The 15,710-nt window shown below is 42.1% G+C and overlaps 1 protein-coding gene across 12 annotated transcripts in view; it reads left to right on the top strand.

Moving 5' to 3' along the window:
- RC3H1 (ring finger and CCCH-type domains 1) overlaps positions 1 to 9,422 on the top strand; it is a 62,582-nt gene extending 53,160 nt beyond the window's left edge. For 5 of the 12 annotated variants that reach the window (XM_068199535.1, XM_068199538.1, XM_068199539.1 and 2 more), the window contains exons 18-20: positions 678 to 848; positions 1,435 to 1,550; positions 2,523 to 9,422. In XM_068199535.1, coding sequence (XP_068055636.1) covers positions 678 to 848; positions 1,435 to 1,550; positions 2,523 to 2,676 — 441 coding nt within the window. In that variant the 3' untranslated portion in view covers positions 2,677 to 9,422. The remainder of the gene's footprint in view (positions 1 to 677; positions 849 to 1,434; positions 1,551 to 2,522) is intronic. The other 7 variants (XM_068199544.1, XM_068199542.1, XM_068199543.1 and 4 more) reach the window with 4 other exon arrangements.
- The last annotated feature ends 6,288 nt before the right edge of the window (positions 9,423 to 15,710 follow it).

The following is a 15,710-nucleotide window of genomic DNA, read 5'->3' as shown; positions in this document are numbered from 1 at the left end:
CTAGATCATTTTGCTTTTGCATTGTATGAGCATTTCTGCTTAAAGCCCAGCCAAATGCTGGGTTGTGTGGAGTACAAGATGATGTATTTAAATGCAGAACACACACTTGCAGAATTGATTCACAAGTGTTAGCAGATTCTTAGAATGGCTGATGTGCTTTTAATAACTTGCAGCTTGTGAATGACCATAGTCACTTGCCCCTCTCTGTTCCTCTGTTTCCTAATGTGGGTCAGTAGAGATCTACATATTGACAACTACATTTCTCAAGATGATGTAATAATATTTCTGGCTCTGCTGTAGAATTAGATAAAATCTACTGCTGTAAATAAAGCAGCAGACTTGCTTATCTGCAGTTCTCTTTTGTTGAACATAGAGCTCAGAAGAGAGTAGTTTTTATTCATGGGCTTAGTTTTGAGAAGGGAGTGACACATGAAGAAAACACATGCAAATTTATGACAACAAGAGGTGTTTAACACTGCTTGTTTAAAAATTAAAATACTTGTCCATGTCTACAGAAACATGTTGAAACTTGCATTGGAAGTGATTTCAATTGGGACATTGTGAAGTGTGGCCTTGGTTTTGTAAATGAGCAATACTCTGGAATTATGGCATTAGAGCTTTCTGTGCTTGGTGTGTTGTGTGCTCAGTTGTGTATGTGCTTGGCTTTATGCATTTAGGCTGTTAGTAACAGGCTGCTGTTGCAGAGAGAGGCGACTACCCTGGCAGGCCAACCACAGCCCCCACCCCCACCTCCCAAGTGGCCTGGGATGATCTCAAGTGAACAGCTGAGCTTGGAGCTACACCAGGTGGAAAGGGAAATTGGGAAGAGAACCCGTGAGCTGAGCATGGTGAGTGCTGGGGAGATGGGAGGCAGAGAGATGCGGTGGAGAGCCATGTACCTGGCTGCAGTCCTTTCATCCTGGCAGAAAGGCTCCCTATTGGATGCTCACAGCTGGAGTCATCCATCTTCCTCTTTACCTCTATTCTTCAAAACCTCCTGAGGAGTTTCTGGAGTCTTCTTCATGAAGAAGTTTAATGTAGCCTCTTTAAATGTTGTTAATTTGTCACCATTTGAAAGAAGAGAGGTGTTGACTTTGATGGAAACCAAATTGTCTCCAAGGTCACTGTGCCATGAGCTCTATAAAGTGCTTTAACATAGGAAACATTATCTGCAGGTACAGGCTAGTGTTCAGAAGTCTGTGTGCTGTTACAGTCTGTGGCCTTTGCTTGTTGCTACAAGGATCATCCCTTCCTTTTGGGAAATACTGTGTCCTGAGAGGATGAGCATATCTGAGTCTGTTTTTGTCTCATGGCTTTTGCGGGTTAAACTGTGTGACTGCAATTTACAGGCCTTCTTCATCGTCCCTAAAGAATGAAATCTCCAATTCTTTCAACACATCCTTAAATAATTTTTCATCTGTCCTTTCTTTAAAGGAGAGCCAGTCTTCACTGGATATGAAAAACAAGCTGGGCACCACTAAACAGACAGAAAATGGACAATTAGAACCACAAAACAAGGTTCCAGCTGAGGACCTTACACTGACGTTCAGGTAATGTGGGCCTTCAACCTGTCTTTGTGTAACAGGAGACTGACTTCTTCAGGGCCACTCCCCTGTTAAATAAATACCCATGCCTCACATCAGCTATGATGAGGAAGCACCTACTAGGCAAAGAGAATACAAATCAAGTTTTTATAGGGCAGGAATGAATTAAGGACCTCTCTAGCTGTGGAGTAGGTGAGTGGACTAAGACTATATAAATTAATGCAACAGAAGACTTGCAGAGAGGAATCCATCTGGTCAGTACTGGATGATTAGTAGGGAGAAGCAGGAGTTATGCAGCCACCACAAAGTAAATCCTTATCTGATGTTTTGGTTTCAAATCAAAGAAATCTCCCAAATGTGAAAGGTATTCCATCCTGCTAAGGTTTGTGATGTGGATGTTGTCTAGGAAGGCACACACTTTGAAACTAAGTTCACTGTCAGTTGTCAGTAGTGGACTTTTATCTGTGTAGCTGCTGGGATTGATTTCAGTTCACATTTAATAGACAGTTGAAATAAGATGTTGGCTGGGAATGCTGGAAATCTCTACAGCAAGTATTTTCAAATGGCCACAAGCATCTGTGTGTATTCAGGCCAGCACTGAACAGAGAAGCTTGGATGCGTACATAACTTCATGTGAGCAGTTTGGAATATTAATATTTATTCCGAATGTGCATTTTCTGAATAAATACACTATTGCTGATGTAGTCTGTGCCTTCTTTTTATAACCAGTTCTGTGGTTTTGTGCTGCACCATCAGATTGACACCTCCAGAGCAGAAACTAATTTTCCGTATGGTACTGTGAGCGTAATGAAATCAAAACAACTGTTTATATTTTTAAAATTAGGGGGGAAAAAATACATTATTTTAGGTAAGTTAAATATTCTAGAATGGGTACACTGAAGTCCTCTTACTTAAAAGAAAAATCTCAGTAATTGCTTATTTTCACCCACTTCCCCTTTCCCCTCCACTTCCCTTCAGCAGTGATGTTCCGAATGGATCAGCTTTGACCCAAGAGAACATTGGCCTCCTGTCAAACAATATGGCATCTCTCAGCTTGTCAGAGGACCCCGAGGGAGGAGGAGATGGCCATGACTCCCAGCGAGCGGGAGTGACACCCACATCTGCTCCATGAAGCGAGGCCAGCACACCCTGGAGTTCCTTCTGCTGGGGTGTCGGCAGCTTCCATCTTGTGTTTTTTTCCAGGGATGATTGGATAAACCCAGGAGCAGCAGTAGTAGCAGAGCAGCAGGTCCAGAGGCAATGTGCACAAACACAACTACTAGAAACAAATCCTGCACATAGTTCACATTAACGCATTTTTTAATTAAAAAAATGAAAATTAGCAGTATCTGCAAGCAATTCAAATTAAATTTGTTTTTGTTCTGTGAATGAACTTTATTTTAATAACTTTGGACGCCTTGAATCCCAGGGCTTAAAAAAAAAGATATTATATATATATACTCTGTTTGATTAATTGTATGATCTTAATGAAGTAGGTTTTCTTTTATTTTGGTATTATTACATACCCAGTGCATAATTCCTTATTACCTTACTAAAACAATTTGGCCACTTCCTTGTATGGTTTAAGGGTAAACAAGGAATGAGGGTTGGAGAGCAGCCGTGAATTGCAGTGTCAGAAGATGTGCAGCAAACTTCATGCTTAACGTCATGCAGTTCCTCCCATTGTGGCCAGGAACTTAACCGAAGCTTCTTGCTTAAATTGCTGAATTTAAACTACAAATGACAGAGTCTTTGCAAAGGTGTGGGCTTTTCTCAAGGCTGGCGTTATTTAAGGTCTGTGTATGTTAGAATCTGATACCTGAGTATCAACCTGCAGTTTGTCAGGGCTGCAGTGAATCCACCCTGGATTCCTGTTTCATGGGGGAAGAATTGCACCAAAGTAACCACTGAAGGTGCAGCACAGATCTTGCCGGAAGTATTGAGAAGCAAATTTTGCCTGGTAGATCTAATATTTTTCCAAATAGATACTTTGTGGGCATAAGCCAGAGAAGCCATAAGTATCTTTTGATTTTTTTTTTTTTTTTTTAGATTAAAGATTTTGTTCTTGCTGCACATTTTTTTACTTTTTTGGCATATGCTGAGGTAAGATCCTGGATACGAAGACCTCTTGAAAATGATTTTTCAAGTGCTGCTCCCTCTCTACCTTCTTGGCCTGTCCTCAATTTTTCTTTCTGGGTTAGACTACTAAGTGGGAAAGCACTGGTTATGTAATAAATTACTGCATTGCTTTGGTTGGGTAAAGCAAGAGTTAATAAATTTTCTTGGGTTTTAGTTTTTTTTCCTTAACCTTAACTCCTGCTGAGGTTATAGCAACCTTGGGCTAAGCTTTGCATTCATCATACTGTTAAATAAAACAACAGGGGGGCGGGAGGGGATACAGTCTCACTATTGCCTACCAGTAGGAGAGTCCAAACAGAAGACTCTTTTGAGTAGCAATTATTTAATTTGCCCAGTCAAGGCACCGCGTTTATATACTATTTCACATTGAATTTGATTATGCCCTACAGACCTGGCTGGTCAAGGATTTGATACACATATTGGCTTGGGATTCGAGCTTTCTTTTTTATTTAAATAAAAATTTATATATAAATATATATATATACATATATACGTAGTTATATCTGTATATATATTGGGTATGTTTTAAGAATTTTTTCGCATGAGCGCAGCTGTTGTGATCAAATGTCTGGGAGGTAGAAGCACTGAATGAAAATAAAAGCATTTTTCAGCACACCCCCCCACTTTCCATGTGTCTTAACACAGGTTTATTTTACTCTTAGTTGAACTTTGGCCTCTTAATTGCCTAGAGTAGTTTGAAGCTTGCTTTTTTCTAACGCCTCTTTTAACTTTTGGCAAAGAATTAACTTTGCACTGAAACAGCTTCATCTCCCCTTGCCTCTGTCCATCTTTATCTCCTACTTGAAGCCAAGCATTCCAGCCACTCCCCTTGGAGCTGAGCAGAACGGGAGTGATGCAGCTGGGAGCCCATCAGGTCTGTTCCTCCCTTCTCAGCTCTGGGCATGGGGACAATGAAGGTCTTTTCCTGGCTGCCTGCTTCCAAGCCACCTGACACAGGCCCTGTGCCCCCTCATCCTTCAGTGCAGAGCACCACCCTCAGGTCAGCCTTCTCCTTCATTTTAATTAGTTTGCTCCTTCCTGCTGTGTCTTTATTAACACAGGGAGCTCATCTTAGTCAAGATAATTAGTGCAATATTCTAATCTAGGAGGACAAGCCCAGAATGTGCCTTTTTTTGACTGTAGTAATTGTGGATGTAAAATTAATTTTCAAAGATGGTTATGATAGGTTGGACACTACAGATTCATTTGTAATACTAGGAAGAAAATCTAGAGGGGCAAAAACCTCTTTACCTTTTATTTCCTAGTTCCCTTACCAGGTTAGGGATTATTCTTTTCTCCACATTTTCTCCTGGAATTCTTCAGTAAGCACTATTTAGATTGCTGGCCTACATGTGATGAATGCTTCCAAAATCTGTGGATTAGAAGGGAGACCTTACTGGGTTTTTTTCTCCTTCATCCAGCTCTCTGTGCTGTACTTTGTGCATAATGTCCTTGTTGTGATCAATGTCCAGGTGAATGCCCTGTTTGCCCAAAATTATAGTTTGGCTTGTTAAATAGTTTGTTTAGTATCTACTAACAGTATTGATTTTTGACGTTGTTTCATCCCCTCTTACCCTTTTTCTGCTTTTTTTGCAGAAGTTCAGTTGATTAAACAAATAAAACATCAAAATGCAGTGCATGCTCTTTAAGTTTTTTCTGGAAACTGCACCTAAAATGTTCCGGTTTTGTGGAAAAACTGGGAGACCCTGGGGGACAGATAGCTCTGTATGTAGTGGCAGCATTGATGTTTACAGCTAACAAGCGTAAAGATGTCTGGAGTGACTCTGTGTGTCTTGCTACACTCACTCCTGTAGCCCATCATTGTCCCAGTCGTACAGGAATTCTGGCCACCTCAGTGAAATTGGTCTTGGCTACCAAGTGGTTTAGTTCCTTCTATTGGACAAGAAGAAGCAGTATTACCATGGTGTCAGGGCACTGCTGCATCCTTTGGTAGGTAGGTTAAATTTTCTGCTGCACCAGACAACTCTTGATATCTGGGTTTCAGCCAGATGGACAGCATGGACAAACCTTCAGAATAGGAAGCTTCAAGTGGTAGGTTAAGCTTCAGTGTGTCAGCGATTCAGTCAGTATATAAATGATGTCTGTTTATTCTGTGGTGTTATTTCCCTCCTTCTGTCAACATCTCATCTGTCTGTCCTGTGACCTAGTTCTTTTTCCTTAATAGGAGAAGTTTAAACTTTTTCTTCTGCCCTTCTTGCATGCTGTCCTATTTCAGAGTAGGACTTTTTTTCTGTAGATCAGAGCACCTTTCCAGCTAGCGGCACTTCTATCCCTGTTCTTCTCAAGTTCTTCTCTGTGCAGTCTTTTCTGAGCCGTCTCTCCCCTTTTTGTGTCTTTTTCTCCTGTGGCTTGCCCATCCACCCTCCCTGATTGTGTAACAGTGACAGCTTGCTGCCTCAAAACAGAGCATTCAAATGAATTCGCTTAGCCAATAACTTCTGTGAAGTTGCCTTTTCTAATGGTGTTATTACTCAGTGATGCACAAATGTGATATTGCCCCTACTGGTAGGCAAACAGGGGATCTGTATAAACATGGTAAACTGCTGTTTTTCTTTAAAGGAGAGCCAAAGACTTGTGCTTTACACTTTTTTTCCCCTGGTGTAGCCATTTTGATTGTCAGACATTTGTGTAGGGTATTGTGAGTTGACTGTATTATCTGAATAACAATTTCCAGAAGTTAATGATTGTCAAGCCTTGCCCATGCATTGAATTGTGGAAAACCATTCCATTTAGTCATACAGTTTGCAATGTACTGAGATGTATCTGAGGTGTTGTGATGTGTTTTCAGTCTCTCATGCACTCTCAGCTGACTGAGTGGCTCATTTAGAGAGGGAGAAGGAAAATAGAAATGTTATAATCCAAGAAGCCTTGTTTTTAAGTGTTTCTAAATTGAATACTGATTGGAAATTTCTTCAGTTACAGCAAAAGATAAATCTGTGTTACAAATGTGACTGACTTTTAAGTCCACTGGGACTGAAAATATTTGTGAAACACTAGCATTGCATTAAATTAGATGTGGAAGAACCAAACTTGTGATGATATTGTCTCTTGACAGCATGGACTGAGTAAGGTGGGGCAAATTTTCTATTAGAAAGGGCCAGGAGTGAGGCTTTTATTGATAATACAAGAAAGCTGCTGGCATTTCCCTTCCTTGAGCTACTCAAGCTCTCACAGACTTGTTACTAAAGTTTTTAGGTTCAAAGAGAAATCTCTTCAAGTCCAAGTAGCATAAAACCTCATTTCCATTGCCATTTATAATTTTGGATTATAACAAAGCAGACTTACAGGATAGTTATCTGAAAGACCCCCAGTATAGAGTTTCTTTCCTGGATTGGCTCTTTCAGACCTGCTTTTATGGTCCAAGAAATGCCATGCCAGTGTTCAGGAGGCTCAACAGCGGGGAGTGCCAGCCACCTTTTCTGCTCAAAAATGGGAGAAAAGACCCAAACATATGCAGTGTGCAAGTTTTTGTGTTAGTCTGTGTGTGTATGGAGAAGTGATTTTGGTCCAAGGATAGATAGAAGGAACACAGAGCAATGCTGCTGGAGCATGATTTTACCTTCATATTCAAATTTGTCATCATTCACTTTCCAAAGCACAGCCTTCCATTCCTGCCTCCTGATATTGCTGATTTAAAAACAACCCAAAAATAGTTAGCATGTCAGCAACTTAATTTCTTGTATCACTATAAATGAATTCCCATGGGGGGAAAAAGAGCAAGAGTTTTTGAGTTGCCTACATGGTAATGGAGTTATGAAGTGGAAAAACATCCACCTTGCTTAAGTGTAAAGTGGATTTCTGAGGAAAATGAAGCAGCTCTTCTAAGCCACCTTTTGTGTACAGCTATGGTGCCAAGAGATGGGTGGTTCTTATACAGATTATTATGTAGCACAGATTTATTTGCTCTCAATTCAAATAGACTCTCAAAATGTCAAAAACTTCATTGGGCATTTTCTTTTCCATAGTGAACTCCTACCAAATGCATTATTTTCTGTTGGAATGTCAGGGGATGACAGACTAAAGTTAGTTCTAGTTACACAACATAAGAAAGGGATTTGGGGAAATGTTATTCCAGCAGTGTCCTTCTACAGTTAACATGTGGCCTTTATGCTTCTGTAGGAAGAAGAATGTAACTGCTTAGTGTTGTCACAGTCTTCAGAGCACTTCTTGTGATGCAGGTTAGCAGAGAAATGAGAGCAAACTTAACATTTATTTTCTTTATAATTGTATTTCCTATTGGCAAGTGTAATGTTGTTCCATGGGAAGTGTGGCAAGCAAAGAGGCTGCAGCTTTTTCTGAAATTTCCCAGTGTAAAGAGCGCATGGCAATGTGGATTTGTCTGCATCAGAAACATCAGAGTCACTTGATGCTTAAAATATGTGGCCATAATAATCAAAATTGGATTCCTGTAGCTTAGTAACGTGAGTAATTAACTGATCTTTCCCAGGCAATCTTTGCAATTCCAGGGAGTTTGTGTATGATTTTTAGTGCTAATTGCAAGGTGTTCAGCAGTTGGGAGGGTTTAGGTGCCTAACTTCATCCAGCAAGGCAGCTTTCCTTGGATATACTGGTTGGATATGTTCATATGCCAGGAAACTGTTTTGAATATCCGCAAGTTTTAGGAAAACACAATTGTCCAATTTGAAAAATACAGTATTGGGAGAGACAGAAGCAACAGGTAGTGCAGTCTCTGGAAATAAAAACCATTAGATATGATGGAATTACATGTGAAATGTGTATGGGGTAAATGTGTCTGTAAGAGCAAAAAAAATATTGTGGAGTATTTGATGCTCAAGAAATTATTTGCTTCTTCATAATGTTAAAAATATTTCATTAATAGTTCTGTGGCGGACAGTACTCACAAGTCTTTGGCATCCAAACCAGATTGTATATCAGATGGATCCCACAACTGGATGTGTGCACTGACCTCTTTATTTGTAGCTTTTTAAAAATAAATTTGGCAGCAGCCTTTAATAAATGCATGAAGCAACCTGAGAGGAAGAAGCAATCCCATTCACATCACAGCTGCTGCACAGCTCACAATTGGTACCGTTCATCCGCAGCCTCTTGTAAGTGAAGCTGATCAACATGCACAAAACTAATCACTTTTAGAGTTTCCCCTAATTTTAAGGAATTCCCATTCCCCCTTTAGCCTCTGCTTGCTGTGTAAGCAGCTTTCATGCTAAAAGGATCTTTCCTTGAAGTCAGCTTAGCAGCTGTTTTGTAGCTTGGCTATTTTTCCCTATTTTCTCTTAACTGGTAGCGTTGTGTTAAGCTCTTCCCCTCCTTGTATTTCTTGCTTTGGGGAGGAAGAGGTGAAGCAAGACATGTGTGAGAGGAGGGAGGAAGAATTGTGGGATCTATATGACAGCTCCCACTACTTTGAAATCACCTACTTCCAGTTGTGGGATTTCTCGATATATGATTTTTTTGTGGTTTTTGTAAGTCTAAATTTCTTTGATCTTGTTAGTTCCTTACAAGTCTCCCCGAGACATTCTGCAGTCATTATCACCTTTTTGGGTGGAGTTTATTTTATTTTTTGGGTTGTTTGTTTTGTTTGGTTTTTTAAATAACTTTTTAACATTGGTGCATATATGCTTGGGATAGAGCTCATGTAATTATCCAATCGTATTGATTGTATGTGATTGTGCCCTGCAGAGGTATATTTAACAAAAAATAAAATAAAGGATAGTCTAGGTAATAAAGGAGACCATGAAATTTGTTGAGTCAGGTTATGAACTATTTCTTAAATTTATTTAGGATCCTAGATAAGTGAAATTACATCTGCTGTTCTCATGATTCAGTGCTAAACAAAATATCATTCTTTCTTTCCTTGTGTTTTTCCTTGCTTTTCTTCTGTTTTCTTCCTTTCCTGTTTCTCTTTCCCATAAACAAAAATTCTTTCATGGGAGTGGCTGCCTCTGGGTTGATAATGTGGGTATTTATTGTTTGTAGCTATCAAAACATTCACAATAGGAGTAGACATGAAGTAGAATGTATGAGAAGAACTCCATAAATTGAATTATTTGCAAGTTCAGAGGAATTATGAATTTTTCTACATACAGGCCTGGTCATGGGGGAGGTGTTCAGAGTGACATAGGGAATTGCTATGTCTTTTCCAGGAAAGGTTAGTTGCTTTGCTACCTCTTGGGAAAACTGAGATAACAAAAGGAGTAGAAGAAAGTTCTCTATAGCCAACTCCCTGTGTCTTTACTCCTACAGTATACTTTTTAGACTTGAAAGAAAAACCTTCTAGGTACTCTGCTGAAGTGGGAATGCATTGAAGGAAGCAAAAGGCAAGAGGATCCAGAGATTTGAAAAGTCAGTATTGGTCTGTTTTATTTCATTCTCAGACCTGTAGAGCCAACAGTGTCACTTTTGTGTGAAAGAACGAGGGAGTGGAGACCTACTGTAAATGCATGGCAGTTACATAGAAAAAAACATATGTTGAAATGCTATTTCTTCTTCCCTCTTTACCTTGCTTTTCTCCCTGACTCCACCTTGCACTCACAGAATGTCTGAGGGTCCTTTTGAGTTGCAGATTAAACAAAAAAAAAAAGTGGAAAAGTGATTCACTATTTGGTTTGTAAATAGATGGAAGTGTCTACAAGGTCTTACCTGCTTTTCTGTCAGCATTTATGTTAAGTCATAAATTAATGAAGAACACTTTGAAGTATCTCTTGTTTTCTGTCTGGGATGAATGTACATTCTTCTAAATTTTGTGTGAGGTGTAAAACTGTTGGACCATCTGAGTAAGATTTTCATCAGCTCAAGCTGTGTGTATTCTCTGCTGGGCTGCAGCATAAGAGATGCCAAATAGCAGAGAAGCCACATGTCTCCTGGGTTTGGTCTGCTCTCTTCTGACTTCACCTGTAAACAAAGTGGATCCTTCACCTGTTCACCAGAGGTGAACAAGAAAAGATACTGAAAATAATCAGGTTTTTTTATTTGCTCAGAGTGTACATATTTTAAAAGCAAACCAGACCCTTCAGAGCAAAGAGTGAGCAGCATTTGTCATCTAACGTTGAGCCTGGTTTGGAACTTGCCTTAAAGTGAAAGTAAGTTTTGCTCCACAGTCTGCTTTGTGGTTTTTAGTCTTCTCCTTTCACACCATTTGTGGTCTTCAACAAGTCATTGTCTGTAAATCTGAAACTGGATGAAGCTGCTGCTTCACTGAAAAACTGTTCCTCTACTCCAGGGCAAGCACAGCCTTCTGCCCCTCGAGTTTGTGCATAATGTTCATTACTGTTGTCTTAATATTCTTGAGCCTGGGCACCATGGGTCAAGGTAAGGTGTGTTTTGCTGGGCTGAAGCCCATCACTGCTCATTATTAGGCCCCCTCACACTTCCACACTTACTTCCTGGATGAGTCAAAGCATTCAGTTCCTATAACGGAATTGTAGTTAGTGGGAAATCCAGCAGAAAACTAAGTTGCAGTTGGTGATGGTTTCCGTACCCTTTCTCCCATTAGTCTGAGGATTCGGAATCCTCATGTAGTGACTCACTTCAGAAGGGGAAAAAAGAGAGCTGAATTCCAACAGTGGCTGGCTTTTAAAAGGAAGATCTGGAGCACTGGAGAGTCAGATCCATCTGGAAGGAAGTGGTGGGTGCTCTGCATCAAGAGAGATTGGGGGAAACTTGCTGAGTTTCTTCATGTGGGGAGACCAGGCTCAGTGGATGGTACCTGCTGGATTTTTTTTCCCCTTTGGATATGGATAGCAGGATAGAAAGAATCTTGAAAAGGCTAGCTCATGAGATTGCTTGATCCCATCTTGCTCTGTGAGTGCAAGAGTCATTTTCCCTGTGCGTAGCCATGAAACTCAACAGTGAACACCCAAAGCACAAAAAAAATTAAGGCTATTTATGTTCCTCCTCACCCATCAGGTATGTTTAAGCACTGTTTCTTTTCAGCTAGGATGTGTTCAGTTGTTTCTGTAACCTTCCTCCTAACTGTGAACTCCAGCTCCCTGAGGACTAAAAATATGGGAGAGGCTAAAACCAAAGTGTGATGCTTCATCTGTCTTACCACAGGCTGCCAGGCTTTGGTGCTTGATGGTTTTGAGCCTCTGATCTTTGCTTTGGGTTTGGGAGAAAAACAGCCCCTATACTAGAGCAAACAAGGCATCTAGCAGTTTGGATTAAGACACTGGCCATCTTGGGTGCTTCCTGGACAGCTCTGCTCAGATGTGAGTGCTGGGTTGTTGCTTGGAGCTAAATTGGCCATAAGTTACCGTTTACATGCTGCATTCAAATGATAGATTTACTCAGCTACCCTAGAATAAATGCCTTGGGAGCTCTGTGGGATGTGCCTAGTTGTTTGCTGTTGGTTTTACTGCTTTAAACGACCTCTGAGCACTGGGTAAGTGGAAACCTGTGCTTGGATGTCTGCCTGGGTGTGGAGCATCCCTAATCATCTGAAAACTCTGGGATCTGTGAACATGTCAGTTACCTCAAAAAATTAAACCTGAAGTAACAAGGTACAGTATGTGAGTCCTTCCTTTCTCATGGAGGACATTTTTACATTACCTTTTAATTTATCTCCACAATCTGTCCCATTTAACTATGTCCCATACTGATACAGTAAAGTTTTACTTAACCCAGACCTGTTTGCAATTGCATTTTCCATTAAGGGAAAATGTTCCTCTCACTGGAGAGTCTGCTCCTGGGATTTGAAATTCAGAGGGCAATGCTGCAGAATATGTAGAGCAGCTGCATCCTGGAACAGAAATGGTGTTCAGTTCAGTTCTGCTCACTACACTGCCATGTGAATCTGGACAGGAGTTGAGGGAGCTGCTGTTAATCCTCAGCTTTTCAGCTCTGCAAGTGAAAGGTCACAGAATATCCTGGACTGGAAGGGACCCACCAGGATCACAGAGTCCAAGTCCTGGCCCTGCACAGACACTTCAACAATCCCACCCTGTGCCTGAAAGTGTTGTCCCAACACTCCTGGAGCTCTGGCAGCCTTGGGGCTATGACCATTCCCTGGGGAGCCTGTTCCAGGTGAGTGTGTTTAAGATGGGATGTATTTGAAACTGCAGAATGTGAATTGGGGCAATTTCTCCCAACTTGTCTGTTCAGGAAATGGGGAACAGGTGACAGGGCTTGGGACAGATGGGGGAAACATTTTGCTTGGCTACAGGATCCCTAAACTAGATCTACAAATAGTTTTATATAATTTTTATTCAAACTCCTGAAGGGTTTGAGGTTTTTCTCATGGGATAAGCAGTTCATTTTCTGTTGGCAAAAACTGAGGGCATGTGGCACTTGTATGGGGCAGGTGGTCAAACTCTCCCTTGTCAGATTGAACTTTAAAACCTCTTTCAAACTAAACATTGCCTCTTTTTTTCCTACTCTTTGCTTAACCTTCGGCAGCTGGTCATCAGCCTTTGGCCTTAGCATCCTACTCCCCTCCCACCATCCCCTGCTGCTGTCTCAGCTCTGTTTGAGCACAGAAATCCAGTGGGGAAACTGCTTTGGGCTCAAGCAAGACTGTTCTCTCAAAAATTTGCATTTACCTCCTTAAAGCAGAAGGCTGGAGGTACAGGGGCAGGTAAGAGAAATAGATTCCACACATCTTTCATTGTTAATTAATTCCTTGAAACAGCTTCTTTTCCCTTAATAGGAGCCTATGAATTTTAGCTGCTGCCAGAGTGCCTTTTTGCTCTATTAGAGGGAGTCCTCTCACCCCGAGGTGTCATGAAGGCTGGTGTACTAATTTGTCAGGCTTGACTTATCCCCAGCCTGCAGCAATCATGGTGTGGAGGGCAGTGAATGAAGTCGGGAAGCCCTGAGTAATTGCTGGCTGCAAAAGTACACTGCTGTTTTGCTTTGGACTCTGGTTTTGGGTGTGAGGCAGTGGGGAAGGTTTCTCAAGAGCCTAAATTAATCTCAAAATGGTTTGAGCTATTTTATATTAGCTGAGCTGTGTAGCACAGTGCTTGGGTGCTGTGGGACATTCCCACCATTACCAGTAGCGCCAGTAGGTTCAGTAGGGTGGGTGCTGGGGGTCTGTAAGCCCAGTTAATCATCCTGTCCTGCAGCCATTGAAGAGTGGGATGGAAATGGCACGTGCTGGTGAGAGCCCAACCATGTTGTACAGCAGCCGAGGGATCGGGAAGTTTCTCAATGCTTCCCCAGAGCCTTCTGATTTTGAGCTGAATCAGCAACTTGTTTCTTGGCTTTCTGCACTTTTTGTTGCTTCACCCTTGTAAGAACCTTTTCTAATTTCTACGTTCCCCCTTGCCAGTAATCCTTTGGAGGCAGTGCTGTTGTGGGAATACTTTTGGCATCCTTCCAGGTTGACACATGGAATGCATGCCGGTGCTGCAGAGGAAAAGGGAGCATTGAAGAGCTGTGGGAGGAGAAGGAGTGGGTTTTGGCCAAATGCTATGACAAAGAGCTGGTCTAAGAAACAGCAAGGGCTCTTGCCTGTAAGAGACAAGACTGGATGTGTCAGAGGCCAGGTCAACCTTAAAGGGTGGTAAAGTAGATTTAAGGCGTTAGCATAAAGTCCTGTATCTTCCCTGAATTGATGGGGTCGGGGCTTCACTGCAGATAAAAAAAGGGAGTCTTTCTCATTTAATGAGAGCAGGGTGAGGATGGAGGTGCCCTCCCCACTCTTGTGCTTTGGTCTTTAAATATGAGTTTAGATTAACAGCACTTTGTGTGATGGCAAACACCACAAGCTGCTTCTGGCTTAACAGAAGCAGGTGTTTGTCCTTGTACAGACAGGGTCAGGACCTGGCTTTCCCTGGAGGTGAGTGGAGTGACAGGGCACAGACCATCGTGAGGTTGTCCTCTCCATGGTGGGACCGGCCACAAGTGCGTCAGTGCTGCTGGAGCTGCAGGACCAGGTGTGGGTGAGGGAGGGCTGCTGCAGGCAGTGAAGGGCTCTGCTCCTTGCCCTGGGATTGCAGAACACTGGAGTGTGGCTGGCTTGTTGCTGGCTGACTTTTCCTGTGGGATTGAAAGGTTCGGAAGAACAGCACTTCCTGGAGTATTTTCAATTGTCTTAATATGTTTCCTTTCTCTTGGCCTGGGTGTTGTTTTTTGTTTTTGAATTGGCTAACTTCCCTCCCTTTTTAGATTTTTTTTTACCCTTTGTGGTGTTGCATCTGTCCTAAACCTTTCGCAAGATGATCTGTGTGTCATTACCAGCGAGAGCTGTGGCCATGGCCTGAGTCCCTCTTGTTTTGCTGTGCTATCACACAGCCTTGGGCTCCAGACAGTCTTGGTGCCAGATGAGGTAGTTTCTGCTTTTGCAGAGGAACTGGAGCACAGATGAAGTCATTGGCCAAGAGCTCAGGGAGAGGGTGTGGAAAACCCCAGAGGTCTCCTTCATCCCAGATCAGCCTTTGAGCTGCTGCCTTTTTTCTCCAGCAGGTGCTGGCCCACCAGCACTGGAAGATCACAGACTGGAGGTCACCATTGCTAAATGCAGGTGACTTTTAATTTAGTTTCTCAGAGGGAAATGCTTGGTAGCCATCGCAGTGAGTATGTGGAGGCAGGCAGAGACTTACCTAACTTAGACACATGTTTGAAAAAGTGCCCTGTAGCAGACAAGACCTGGGCAGGCTGCCAGCCCCTCCCAGTAGTTGTTTCCCAAACTGTTGTGGCTGTGGTGCTTGAGCTTCCTCCCATGGGGTACATAAACAAAGCAGTCATGCAAAGGGCATCTTAGAACCACAGCGTGCAGGCCCTGGGATGGCTCGTGAGGCCTTGCTGCCAGAGCTGGTGGGTGATGGGATTTAGGAGGAAATTGTTCCCTGTGAGGGTGTGAGGCCCTGGCACAGGGTGCCCAGAAAAGCTGTGGCTGCCCCATCCCTGGAAATGTCTAAGGCCACATCGGACAGGGCTTGGAACAACCTGGGATAGTGGTGTCCCTTCCTATGGCAGGGGGTGCAACCAGATGATATTTAAGGTTCCTTTTAACTGAAACCATTCTGAGGTTCAGTGTGCTTTAGCAAAGGGAAAAATATAAATTATCTCTCTTTTGCTGGAACACAG

This window comes from Anomalospiza imberbis, chromosome 9 (assembly GCF_031753505.1).
Source record: "Anomalospiza imberbis isolate Cuckoo-Finch-1a 21T00152 chromosome 9, ASM3175350v1, whole genome shotgun sequence".
Classification (NCBI taxonomy): domain Eukaryota; kingdom Metazoa; phylum Chordata; class Aves; order Passeriformes; family Viduidae; genus Anomalospiza; species Anomalospiza imberbis.
This window is presented reverse-complemented; position numbering and strand designations above follow the sequence as displayed.